This window comes from Oncorhynchus mykiss, chromosome 9 (assembly GCF_057628025.1).
Source record: "Oncorhynchus mykiss isolate SJ-2025 chromosome 9, ASM5762802v1, whole genome shotgun sequence".
NCBI classification, from domain to species: domain Eukaryota; kingdom Metazoa; phylum Chordata; class Actinopteri; order Salmoniformes; family Salmonidae; genus Oncorhynchus; species Oncorhynchus mykiss.
The window spans coordinates 49,666,082-49,679,920 of record NC_143030.1 but is presented as its reverse complement, the minus strand read 5'-3'; the positions used below and the strand labels follow the sequence as shown (position 1 = coordinate 49,679,920).

The 13,839-nt window shown below is 41.2% G+C and overlaps 1 protein-coding gene across 6 annotated transcripts in view; it reads right to left on the bottom strand.

Moving 5' to 3' along the window:
• LOC110532179 (tyrosine-protein phosphatase non-receptor type 11) overlaps nucleotides 1-13,839 on the bottom strand; it is a 58,682-nt gene that overhangs the window by 19,548 nt on the left and 25,295 nt on the right. For 4 of the 6 annotated variants that reach the window (XM_021615849.3, XM_021615850.3, XM_090184412.1 and 1 more), the window contains exons 2-4: nucleotides 11,865-11,987; nucleotides 1,463-1,657; nucleotides 862-1,054 (exon numbers count right to left, since the gene is read on the bottom strand). In XM_021615849.3, the coding sequence (XP_021471524.2) occupies nucleotides 862-1,054; nucleotides 1,463-1,657; nucleotides 11,865-11,987 (511 nt within the window). Of the gene's footprint in view, nucleotides 1-861; nucleotides 1,055-1,462; nucleotides 1,658-6,327; nucleotides 6,612-11,864; nucleotides 11,988-13,839 lie in introns of those variants that run through there. The other 2 variants (XM_090184413.1, XM_090184414.1) reach the window with 1 other exon arrangement.

Sequence of the window (13,839 nt, the reverse complement as noted above, 5' to 3'; positions counted from 1 at the left end):
CTGGGAGATGCAGGCAGACCTCAAGAAGCAGCTGCTCTCCCAGAGGAGATAGCCAGCACAAGCCTAAGACCAGATATAGTCCTCTGATCTAGAAGCACAAACCAGGTGGTCCTCGTCGAGCTTACAGTGCCCTGGGAGGAGAGAATGGATGCACAATAAACACCAGTCCCTCATCCTTGAGAGTCAGCAAAATGGATGGAGCTTGGAATCTACCACTTGAGGTTGGCTGAAGGGCCTTCACAGGCAATTCACTCTGGAGAACCCTGGGGCTGCTCAGCATTGAAGGAGTGGCAATGAAGAAGCTGGTGGCTGATATCAGCAAGCAGGCAGAAGAGGCATCTCGTTGGATCTGGCTGAAGAGGAATGAACGGTGGCAGAGCCAAGCAGGCATTAGGGAGGCTGAGTTGAGTGGTGGGATCGAGGGGGTAATTCCAGAATGCTGGTTCTGCCGCTGAGGCCCTCCGAAGTGTCGTGTGCTTATCGACGAAACACCAGTCGAGGGGGGTACCACACTTCAGAAGTCCCACTCCAGTTACGTGTGGAGCGCCTTGAAGGAGGAAGAATGAGTAGCGATTGCAGTGCCATCTGGCTCACAGTAGGTGCAGGGTAGCGTGTACCTGTCAGGTACGCCGGCAGCGATGACACTCATCGTATTTTGATAAAACCAGAACTAGTTCAGTCTGCAATGTTGGCATCAAACAATGTTAATAACCGTGTTATGACCTGCCTAAAACGTTTGGTGCTAACATGGCACCCATTAAAAGTCTACATCTCAAACATTGCTTGCCAAACTATATGCATAGCTCTGGCTCAGTATAGGCCCTAGCTGGTCTTACCTGATATCGGATCATGACGTGTTACCTGGTATCGGATCATGACGTGGGTAACCTTGGTCTTGCGGTCCACATTTTCATGCTTCTCCTCGTTGGTGAGGACAGAGAGCACGAAGTCACCTGGTTTACTCTGGCTCTCGCGCACCAGGAAACTGCCAGGCTTGCCCTTGTCCGTAAGCAGCTTCTCAGCGTCGCGCCCAGAGAGGTGCCCGTGGTACCACCTAGGGTAGATTGGTAGATGTAGAGCCAGACAATTTATGACATGACTATTACGTTTGAATATACTAATACCATTGAAAAGCAATGAGGACTGAAATGAAAGTCACCCCAACCCAGCCGTATATATTGAATTGTTAACTTAAGAAATCAAAAAGTGTGTTTGTTTCTGAGTTGAGTTTGCACACGTGATGGTGTTACAAAGAAACTTGAATAGTGTGTGCCTCTGCATGTCTGTGTCTGTATGAGAGCTTGCATATGTGAATGTGTAGGAGGTTCCAACAAGAGGTCTCAGCAGGTGTTTCATGGAGAAGCCACAGAAACCATGCTTGACAGAGATCACACATTGTTCTTAGAAATAGATACATTGTACGTCACAATGTGTGGTTGTTCATTTCTGTGTGTGTGCGTACCTCTCGGAGGTTGGGTCTTTGCAGTTGAGTGGGTACTTGAGCTCGATGACGTCTCCATTCCTCTCTCTGAGGAGGTCGTGCTGCTCTGTGTAGTACTGCACCAGCTCTGCCAGCGTGGCAAACTTCTCCCCTCCATAGAGGTCGTAGTAGTCCCCTGAATTCTGGATCTTAATATGGGTGACCTCATCACTCCGCCTGACACACACACACACACACACACACACACACACACGGAAGAGAGTTAGTCACAGCGCACATTGTTCAAATAGGTCACTTTTTATTAGGTAACCGGTTTACCCTGCAGTATGTAGCAGAGGTTAGGTTAATTAGTCCCTCCAGGATTTCGCAGGGATTTTTTTGTGTTTTTGCGGGGTAATATGCTATGAATTTCTAACATTTGTCGCGAAAATGCACCGATGAGGACAAAAGTCTGTTGACTTGTGGCTTGATTTAACCATATTATGTGGTAAATGTTAGGTTGATATGGCGAGCCCTCTTTCTACACTACGGTGATGGGTCAGTTTTGCAATGCTTTGACAATGAGGTAATTATGCAGTGAGTGGTCAAATTTACAAGCCTTCGCATAATATTTGGGGTATTGTTGATTTTGGTAAAAATGTGGCCATCGCAGAATCCTGTAGGGTTGGCTAATAGAGGTTAGATTACCACTGTTCTGTGTGTGTGTGAGCGTGTGTGTGTGTGTGTGTGAGTGTGTGTATGTGTATACAAACAGAGCAAGACCACAAAAACCTGCATGAAAACAACAGGTTGATTTGATCAGTGGTACAGTGAATACCCAATCATTTCTAAACAATAGGAAACCGTTTATTCAACAAATCTGTACAGAAATAAGACTGTTTCCCTTCTAGAAAAAAACCTTATCAGACAATATTATCCCTCTATAATACCATGTTTATTTCATATTAAAGGCTTAAAAGAGATTTTATTTGAGGTGAGTATTTGAAAGAAGCTGCTTTTCATTAAATGCAGGTGACTAGAGAGCACAGCTCAGACAAGGTCATAAAACAGTCACTGCCACTTTACAAGATACACAGCCACAAACAGACAGTGACACACACACACACACACATTCTAAACCGAAACATTCTTATCAGTATGGAAACAAGTCAGACTTCTTCTTCAATTTTTTCCATTGCAGTAAAAATATCAGAGCACCATTTTTCTGCAGCAACAAGCAAAACCAACCTTCAAAACATACGCTTTGTTGTCTAAGTACACCTACACATTCAGAAGAAGACCGTTTTTGAGCATGCAGCCAACCACAACTCCCACTCCACGCACTTTTACAAAAAAGATCATAGCTAGCGATCTAACACAGGCAATTAGAAAAGTGACAACACTGCACATTACGCTATCTGATATCTAGTTTGAATGTAATTAGCAAGCCTTCGCTCTGCAAATTGATGATCAAGTAACAGTCATAAAAAGTGTAGCTAATCATATCTCCCTCCCTCCCTCCGTTACTCTGCTTCCCATCACTCTCTCTCCACTTCTCTCGCCATCCATCTCTATCTTGCCTATAAACCTGCACTCCCTCCTTCCCTGTAATTGTGTTATGAATGTTTGAGTGGAGTAGTATGCCTCCCTGTCTGTGGCTACTAATGGCCAGCGATGGCTGCAATGTGCGCGCGTGCGTGTGGCAGGCTGTTTTGAGGGAATTTAACACGATTAATGACATCTCAATGAGCCAAAAACATCCAACTAGATTTTACTCTGCAGATGGGCTTGGTCTGTTGCAGACTTGGAGACATTGCACACATTATCAATGTGCCATACTTCATCCTTGAATCTGCTAGATACTAGCTCCTGTACCTGATTATGACAAATGCAATATCAAGTAGTACTGTTGGACAGGGTTGTGTATTTTTTTTGGGGGGGGGGGATACAAAGTATTATTTACAAAATTGTTACTGTGTAAATGATTAAAGGCCGAATTTGGGCAAAAGCGCAAAAATAACGGCTGTTAAATGTATAACTGATCAACGAACCATTATACCAGGTCGTTTAATGCTTAAAAATGTTAACAAAAATGGATGAATGAGATATTTTGCTATAGAAACGCTGTATTTGGCTCCATTCATTGTGCACTCTACAGTCCGCAAAAACACTACAGTTTAACTATAGTAATACTACAGTATTTAATTTGCTTATACCATGCACATTTCCTTCCCCCATATCCTAATTTGTGCCACCCATAAGTGAGAAACCTACATATCAAGTAAAGTTACTTCTACAAACTAAGGGGTGTGAATACTTGTGCAAATAAGATATTTCTGTATATTCATTTCAATAAAAAAATAGAAATATATATTTTTTTCACTTTGTAATTATGGGGTATTTCTTGTAGTTGGGTGAGAGAATAAAAAAAAAAATCCATTTTGAATTCAGGGCAACAGGTAGCCTAGTGGTTAGAGCGTTGCACTAGTAACCGAAAAGTTGCAAGATCGAATCCCCGAGCTGACAAGGTAAAAAAAAAATCTGTCATTCTTAACAAGGCACTTAACCCACTGTTCCTAGGCAGTCATTGAAAATAAGAATTTGTTCTTAACTGACTTTCCTAGTTAAATAAAAAGGTACAAATATATATATAATAATAATTGTTCAGGTTGTAACACGACAAAACTCAAACTGTTGTAATATCTGAGCTGTAGTCTAACCCGTAACAACTGGTCTCACCTAGCTATGTTTCAATTAACTTGTCCAGTGATATTTTTGTGGACAATTAGAAAGTTTGCATAGAAAATAGATGTGACAATTGACTGCTACAGTGCGTTTCCATTTAATTGTCTTGGTGTCGATAAAAACCGCTGCCTGGAGGTGATGACATCACAAAAAATACATAATAAAAAAGTAACAGCTGGTGTCGAATAATAATGGGAGTTGAAGCGTTTCCATTATCCATTTAGGCAAACTGTGCATTAATAAATAACAATCCATATGCCCTCACCTATCTGCTTCGTGTCTCAGGAGGCCCGCAGAAGCCAGTTTGGATAGAATGCAAGTAAGTCATCTAATAACTCTAAAGTGCCAATATTATTTTGTAATGGTGGATTCAATTTAGATTTTTTTGTCACTGACCTACACACAATACCCCATTATGTCAAATTGCAATTATATTTTCTAAATGTGTACAAATGAATAAAAAATGAAAAGCTGAATTGTCTTGAGTCAATAGGCATTTAACCCCTTTGTTATGGCAAGCCTAAATAAGTTCAGGTGTAAAAATATGCTTAACAAGTCACATAATAAGTTGCATGGACTCACTCTGTGTGCAATAATAGTGTTTAACATGATTTTTGAATGACTACCTCATCTCTGTATCCCCACACATTCAATTATCTGTAAAGGCCCTCAGTAGAGCAGTGAATTTCAAACAAAGATTCAACAACAAAGACCAGGGAAGTTTTGCAATGCATCGCAAAGGGCACCTATGGTAGATGGGTAAGAATTTAAAAAAGCAGACAATGAATATTCCTTTGAGCATGGAGAAGTTAATAATTACACTTCGGAATGTGTATCAATACACCCAGTCACTACAAAGATACAGGCGTCCTTCCTAACTCAGTTGCCGGAGAAGCAGGAAACCGCTCAGGAATTTCACCACGAGGCCAATGGTGACTTTAAAACAGTCACAGAGTTGAATGGCTGTGACAGGAGAAAACTGAGAATGGATCAACAACATTGTAGTTACTCCACCATAATAAACTCATTGACAGAGTGAAAAGAATGAAGACTTTGCAGAAAAAAATCTATTCCTAAACATGCATCCTGTTCGCAACAAGGCACTAGAGTAATACTGCAAAAAATGTGGCAAAGCAATTAACTTTTTTTTCCTATATTTTCAATAATAGTGGTGGCTGTATCATGTCATGGGTATGCTTGTAATCGTTAAGGACTGGGGAGTTTAAGGATAAAAAAATAAATGGATTGGAGCTAAGCACAGACAAAATTTTAGAGCAAAACCTGGTTCTGTCTGCTTTCCACCAGACACTGGGAGATGATTTCACCTTTCAGCAGGAAAATAACCTAAAACACAAGGCCAAATCTACACTGGAGTTTACCAAGAAGACAGTGAATGTTCCTGAGTGGCCGAGTTACAGTTTTGACTTAAATTTACGTGAAAATCTACGGTAAGACCTGAAAATGGTTGTCAACCAATTTGAAAGACCTTGAAGAATAATGGGCAAATGTTGTACAATCCAGGTGTGGAAAGCTCAGAGACTTACCCAGAAAGACCCAGAAGCACTTCTACAAAGTATTCACTCAGGGGTGTGAATACTTCATCTCCGTATTTCATTTTCAATACATTTGCAAAAACTTCCCTTTGTCATTGTCTATTGTGTGTAGATGGGTGAGAAAAAAAATCTTATACATTTTGAACTCAGGCTGTAACAACAAAATGAATAAATCAATGAGTATGAATACTTTCTGAAGGCGCTGTACATGTCCTCAAAGATGGCAAGCTCAGGTATGACCATTCTAGCTAACGATAGGGCAGATATGTATGTGAACAACAGGCACAACTAAGTCGTTTTTTTCTCCAAAGTTGCCAGAATGCTGATTGCATCAACTTATATCAGTACATTTGTAACAGCCTACACATTACTAAACTTCTATTCGATCAAATAAGCCTCACATAATTCAACATTCTCTCATAGACTTCCATACAAAAAAGAGATAGTTGATAGTAGCTTTAGTTGCCTGATGACATGCAGTACCTGTTAAAAGTTTGGACACACCTACTCATTCAAAGGCTTTTCTTTATTTTGACTATTTTCGAAATTGTACAATAACAGTGAAGACATCCAATCTATGAAATAACGCATATGAAAGCATGTACTAACCAAAAAAGTAGCCACCTTTTGCCTTGATGACAGCTTTCACACTCTTGGCTTTCTCTCAACCAGCTTCATCTGGAATGCGTTTCCAACAGTCTTGAAGAAGTACCCACATATACTGAGCACTTGTTGGCTGCTTTTCCTTCACTTTGCAGTCCAACTCATCCCAAACCATCTCAATTGGGTTGAGGTTGGGGGATCGTGGAGGCCAGGTCATCTGATGGAGCAGTCCATCACCCTTCTTGGTCAAATAGCCCTTACACAGCCTGGAGGTGTGTTGGGTCATTGCCCTGTTGAAAAACAAACGATAGTGGGACTAAGCACAAACCAGATGAGATGGCTTATCGCTGCAGAATGCTGTGGTAGCCATGCTGGTTAAGTGTGCCTTGAATTCTAAATAAAACACTGACAGTGTCACCAGCAAAGCACCCCCACACCATCACACCTCCTCCTCCATGCTTCACGGTGAGAATCACACATGCGGACATCATCCGTTCACCTACTCTGCATCTCAAAAAGACACGGCGGTTGGAACCAAAAATCTCAAACTTGGACTCACCAGACCAAGGGACAGATTTCCACCGGTTTAATGTCCATTGCTCATGTTTCTTGGACCAAGCAAGTCTCTTTGTATTATTGGTGTCCCTTAGTAGTGCTTTCTTTTCAGCAATTCAACCATGAAGGCCTGATTCACGCAGTCTCCTCTGAACAGTTCATGTTGAGATGTGTCTGTTACTTGAACTCTTTGAAGCATTTATTTGGACTGCAATCTGAGGTGCAGTTAACTCTAATGAACTTATCCTCTGCAGCAGAGGTAACTCTGGGTCGTCCTTTCCTGTGGCGGTCCTCATGAGAGCAGTTATCATAGCGGTTGATTTTTCCCCCGACTACACTTGAAGAAACTTTCAAAGTTATTTACATTTTCCGGATTGACTTAAAGTAATGATGGACTGGCAAAGGGTGGCTACTTTAAAACATCTTAAATATATTTCGATTTGTTGAACACTTTTTTGATTACTACATGATTCCATGTGTTATTTCATAGTTTTGATGTCTTCACTATTATTCTACAACGTAAAAAATAGTAAAAATAAAGAAAAACCTTGAAATGAGGTGTCCCCAAACTTGTGACTGGTGCGTGATCACGTGCCCCGTGTACCTTCAAAATTATTTGGCACTCATCATTTATTTGAAAAACAGTTTCCATCCTCATTTGTCGCAATAAAAGAAAGTTAGACAAAATAAAAATCCACCCGTCGAACAGATAACGATTAGAAAATGTCTCCTATGTCAGCCATTTTTACATTACACAACGCAAAGATTTTTTTGGTGACATTACTTTTGTCAAATAAACCTGGGTCAATGGAAACCAGCCTACTTAAATACACATTACTCTAGAAGGGTCTCTGACTCCGGACCCTACTGGAACAGTTAACATCACAATGTTTAACCTTCCCCATCCCCCACTACCCCTCCTGGCCTCCCCCTGCCATCCAGCCCGGGCCAGGAAAGAAGGGAGAGATAAGCAAAGGGAAAAGCAGGGAGAATGAGACAACACAGCCTTGTGGAGTACCAGGACGTCCATTACAACGAGAGAGAGAGACGAGCTGGATTTCCCTCATCTAACATCTACTATAAACTGGGTGGGTTGAGCCCTGAATGCTGATTGGCTGACAGCCGTGGTATATCAGATCGTATACCTCGGGTATGACAAAACATGTATTTTTACTGCTCCAATTCTGTTGGCAACCAGTTTATGTAGCAATAAAGCATCTCGGGGGTTTGTGATATATGGCCAATATACCACGGCTAAGGGCTGTGCATTGCATCATGCATAAGAACAGCCTTTAGCCGTGGTATATTGGCCATATACCACACCCCCTCAAGGCTTATGCTTAAACCTCTTAACAATCTTTTTTTTCAATTTTCGCCTAAAATGACATACCTAAATCTAACTGCCTGTAGCCCAGGACCTGAAACAAGGATATGCATATTCTTGATACCATTTGAGAGGAAACACTTTGAACTTTGTGGAAATGTAAAATTAATGTAGGAGAATATAACACATTAGATCTGGTAAAGGATAATACAAACAAAAAAAACATGCGTTCTTTTTGGAGGTTTTCCCCCCATCATCTTTGAAATGCAATCAGTATGGGTGCAACGTTTCAGACTGATCCAGTGAAGAATTGGTCAATTGATACATTTTCATTGTACATAACTATAGAGAACATACAAAAATGCTTTGGTAATAAAAATGTTTACACACCCCCAGGAATGTCATGTTGGATCATTATCTTATTCACTAACTTTCACACATCTACATGGTCGGGCGGGGTGGGTGTGGAGCCAAAGACAGCAGTGGGGTCAAAATGTAGACCCCAGTCCCTACATTTGAACATAAAAATAGATTTGATCAAACAAAACTATGCAACATTTTATCTCTGGGACCCTCAGGATGACAAATCAGAGCAATTATTTACCTACAGAGGTGAATGTATCAAACCAGTTGCCGTGATAAACATTTGTTGTTGTTGTGCACTCTCCTCAAACAATAGCATGGTACTTTTTCACTGCAATAGCTACTATTAATTGGACACCGCAGTTAGATTAACACGAATTTAAGCTTTCTGCCCATATAAGACATGTCTATGTACCGGAAAGTTGTGTCTATGACCCGGCTGTTGTATACAACGTCATTCTAGTCACATTAGCAACCACCCATCCCGTGGAGGTTAAGTAAGTAGACACTCTACTAATAACTTGTTAATTACTCTCTCATTGAGTGTGTCTGTGAGAGGAGTGTCTGTGATGTGTGATTGTGTGTGAGCATATACACAATTGAGAGAGAGTGTTAAATGCAAGTGTGTGAGAGTGTGTGTGTGATATGAGAGTGTGTGAGTGTGTGTAATGTGAGTGTGAGAGTGTGTGTGTGATATGAGACTGAGATATGAGAGTGTGTGATATGAGAGTTTGTGAGAGTGTGAGTGTGATATGAGAGTGTGTGAGATACGATTACACAAGTAAGAGCAGTTAGCTTGGTCACAGGGTAAGGCATCCCTGAATAGTCACAAAGAAATAAAAGTACAAAGAACTGTGCTTAAAAGGACATGGCTCTCATCAGTTCTTTTAAAAGGACTTTCATCCGTTCATGATAACTTAATAAGTATGGCTTTTGGGGGTTTTTCACTATCAAACAGGATATTTTGATATCATTTATTTTTGGTGTAATCTCTCACGCAAAAAAATGTGTTCGAAAATGGAATCTTATCCATTGATGTCGGTACAGAGCCTACTTTCAATAGCAAAACAGTGCAGACACAAAATAAGGCTGCCAATTCTCAATCACACACACACACACACACACACACACACACACACACACACACACAGGCAGCCCAAAGTCACCACATAGCCACAGGCATCAGCCAGGTCAGACCTCGACATGGACCCCCGGCCTTAATGTTATTAAGAGCTACTGCCTGGCCTGCCACACTCACCACTCACTGCTGCTGCCAGCCTAACTGCTCTCTCCCCGTCTCTCTCTCTCTCTCTCTCTCTCTCTCTGCTAAAGAGCGGTGCGCTAAAGGCCGACGCTGGACCTTTTCCAGGAGCTTTTTCCAACTCATGAGCCTCTTAAAAGCTTCCGTTGCCAAAGCAGAGCCACTCTCTCTCTCCTCGCACTGCAGGAAGTCACAGAGGCCTGCTGTTTACCAGAACTCCACACTTCTCTTTTGTAGTCAGCTCTCCAAATAGAGAACTGTTCTACAACTGTTCATAATTCAGTGAAATGTAATGTCATGGGACAGGGTTAGACTTGACGATTTCATACACGGAGGTCAAAAGAGGTCATATTCCTCAAAGGGCTGTTGTGGCGTAAAGGTCGTTCTATATGAATTCAATCACTTTCTGACTGCACTCCTTTTGAGTTGAATGAAACCTTCCTTACATGCGTGCTCATGGTAGAAGTGTTCAGAAATACCACATTTCAGACAGAAGCTGTGGTAAGTTTATATGACCTCCTTTCAAACAGCCCCTTATTTACAGGTACCCCTTTATACATACCAGTGGGTAACTGGCAAATTGGGAGGGGTGGGGATTGTTGTTAAACCATGGCAGCTGTTTGCAGTTCAAATTAGGGAAGTGTTAATGAATTTACCTGCAGAAAAGCAGAGAACCATTCACACAAAAATGAAAATGCAGTAATCATGACTAGGTCTTTAGGTGGCTTTTATTTTCTATGCCTTTTACCCCCTACACCTTTCAGATATGCAAAAAATCTGGTATAAAATGCAAGCATGTAAAATTAGTGGGATTTTGGTCTGTGTATGAAAGAGATAAATATCCTTTTATGAGTGCTTGGCTCTGAAGTCAATTTGCCGTTGCTGCCACATAATTATGGACACTCCCATCCTGCACACGCTTAGAAACACACACACACTCCCTATACCCCTACGCACCCTTCTGAACAACAATTACAGACGTCCCAAAGCCAACTCTATAATGTGCGTTTGTCTGAGTGGAAGAAGTACATAGTAGTGGGGACGTGGTGGTGTGGTGTCACGTTGAGAGGTGACATGTGGCACTGGAGATAACATCTCGGGACAGATTGGAGAGGCCATCTGGAGGTCTGGATGAGTGTCCGCAGTGAAAGGGATCAGTGGGACAGGGAAGAGCGAGTGAGCCGTCAGAGATCTGGAAGGTTCCACTATGATACAGGCCTTTGTCTGACGGTGATGTAAATCCATTTAAATTCAATCATTTTTTGACAGCATCCCTTTTAATTGAAACAAAACTTTCCATACATGTTTGCCCATGGAAGAAGTGATCAGAAAGTGACATTTTGGACCGGAATCAGGAGATAGAGGTGCTCAAGGTTGACCCATTTTGCATACCCCACCCTACCAAAATACATCCATGTCTTAATCACTGAAAACGATAAACGGTTGAGTTTGATATCATTTGAACGCTTTCAACATGTCTGCCAGGGTTATGATTACAGGTCCAAAAGTCACCTTCTGACCTCTTCTACATTGGGCAAACACTTATGGTTACCTTATGTATGGTAAGGTTTTGTTCAAATTAGAAAGGGGTACAGTCTAAAAAGGGATTTAAAATCATATGTGAATTCTTGTGAAAGGTTCTTACACCAGTTTTATACTTTTTTTTCAACCGAGGGGGGAAACAAACGTTCTCCATTTCCTAGAAACTCGGGAGAGCAACAAAGGTATATTTGAGGAGCGATTATTTCCCATTTCAGCTTGGCCAACTGTGCACAGATGACATGCGGCTTGACTCCTGCCTTCATTAAAATTGCTCAGCCGGCCCCAGGAGACAATACACCCGAGTTTGGTTCTCTCTGAATGCTGAAGTTGACATCAGTGACAATGTTGTGGTGTATAGGCGGCTAGCGTTAGGCTAAAGCGCTAGGCTAAAGCGCTAGGAGATAACAATGCTGTTCTCCTTTGGTTATTGGACAAATAACTTTCCCACAACATTTTGGCAACCAAAATGTGACATGCTGGTAACATGGACGCTGCTACCTGACAGAGAGAGTAAAATCCCCCGGGTTGCTCTTGCTCGGCCGGGCTAGGAAACTGCCGTGGACCCCCCGCGTCAACAGGAGCTGCTCTGCCTCGATGCCGGTGATGTTGGGGTGGAACCACCTTGAAGAACAGAGAGAGTGAGAGAGAGAGAATAGTTTTGATCACAAAAGCCAAATCCAGAGTCACCAGTGTTTCTCTATACATCCCTAAGGGACTTCCAGGCGTATACAGAACGTTAGTTAATTACCTTCAAATAACCTACCATTTCCATTCTCAGAACGTTAATAAAACCTCCCAGGAAAACTGTTAGAACCTCCCTGCAACCTAAACATTTACATTCCCAGAACAGGCAAAACATTTTTTTTAAACTTAACATTTTACCGGTCAGGAAACTTATGGGTTTGGTCCCAAAACCAATGGGAAACCCACAACTTCCATAGAACCAAATGTGCTAGCTGGGTCAGTTTGGTGACAGTAGTTAGATACACATAAAAAGTGAGATATAAACTTTTGGAAAGCAGAACACCAATATTTACAGAGCTTAATATAACTGACAAATGTTTACTTCCTCTGTTATATAACCAAGTAGAGAGTAAAAGATAACATTTACTCCATCCAGCTCACATTATGATAAACCCTATCGTCCACTATCAACCATTACAAATTTGGATGTTACATTATCCACCAACCTAAAATAATATAGAGAAATACACACTAGCGTAATTGAAAAGTATGGCTCTGGTCTGTGTCCTTCTATCACTATCTCCCCCTACATACATCCTTACTGTTCTGTCATAAATAAATAAAAAAATCTATACTAAAAAAGGGGATTGTGACTCCTCTTCATAGCAAAAGATCTATAGATGTCTGAGAAATACAATTTATGTGGTTATGCTAAGAAATGCAACATGGAATAATGTTTTTTCCTCTTCATAATGTGTGTTTTTCATCATTGTTAGTATGCTAAATTAGTGAAGCATGTCAGTAAGTCAGTTGTTTGGAGTTGCAGCTCATGGTTCAGTTAGTTCACAGGGTTCCAACCTTTTCTAGCATGAGAGCTAGTGTCATGTGTTTGTTCACCTGCACCCGGACGCATTTGTTAATAACCCATCTGCAACCGCACGACTATATGTGATGAAGTGAAATTCTTAAGCACGCACCCGATCCTAACCCATAAACATAGAAAATGCACTGTACAGTCAGAGATGGTGGAATTCATTTTTGACAGGCCTTTTAGATATTAGCCTGTTTCTGCTTATCATTTCCAGCCATTTGGCAGTGGTGTAAAGTACTTAAGTAAAATTACTCTATAGTACTACTTAAGTCGTTTTTTGGGGTGTCTGTACTTTACTATTTATATTTTTGTCAACTTTCACTTCACTGCATTCCTATAGAAAATTATTTATACTTATACTTTTGATATTTAAGTATATTTTAGCAATTACATTTACTTTTGATACTTAATTATATTTAAAACCAAAATACTCTCAAGTAGTATTTTACTGGGTTTTCTATTAAGGTATCTTGACTTTATGACAACTGGGTACTTTTTCCACCACTGCAATTTGGTAGGCTATTTGTTAGTCAACTTGACTATCATTAGATACATACAGCTTATTTTCTGTCATTACTGGTTGCCCTATAAGACTAAATAAACCCTTGCTCACAAGAATAATGTTGTGGCAGAGATCTTTGTGTGCTATACTCGGCCTTGTCTCAGGATGGTAAGTTGGTGGTTGAAGATATCCCTCTAGTGGTGTGGGGGCTGTGCTTTGGCAAAATGGGTGGGGTTATATCCTTCCTGTTTGGCCCTGTCCGGGGGTGTCCTCGGATGGGGCCACAGTCTCTCCTGACCCCTCCTGTCTCAGCCTCCAGTATTTATGCTGCAGTAGTTTATGTGTCGGGGGGCTAGGGTCAGTTTGTTATATCTGGAGTACCCTCTCCTGTCCTATTCGGTGTCCTGTGTGAATTT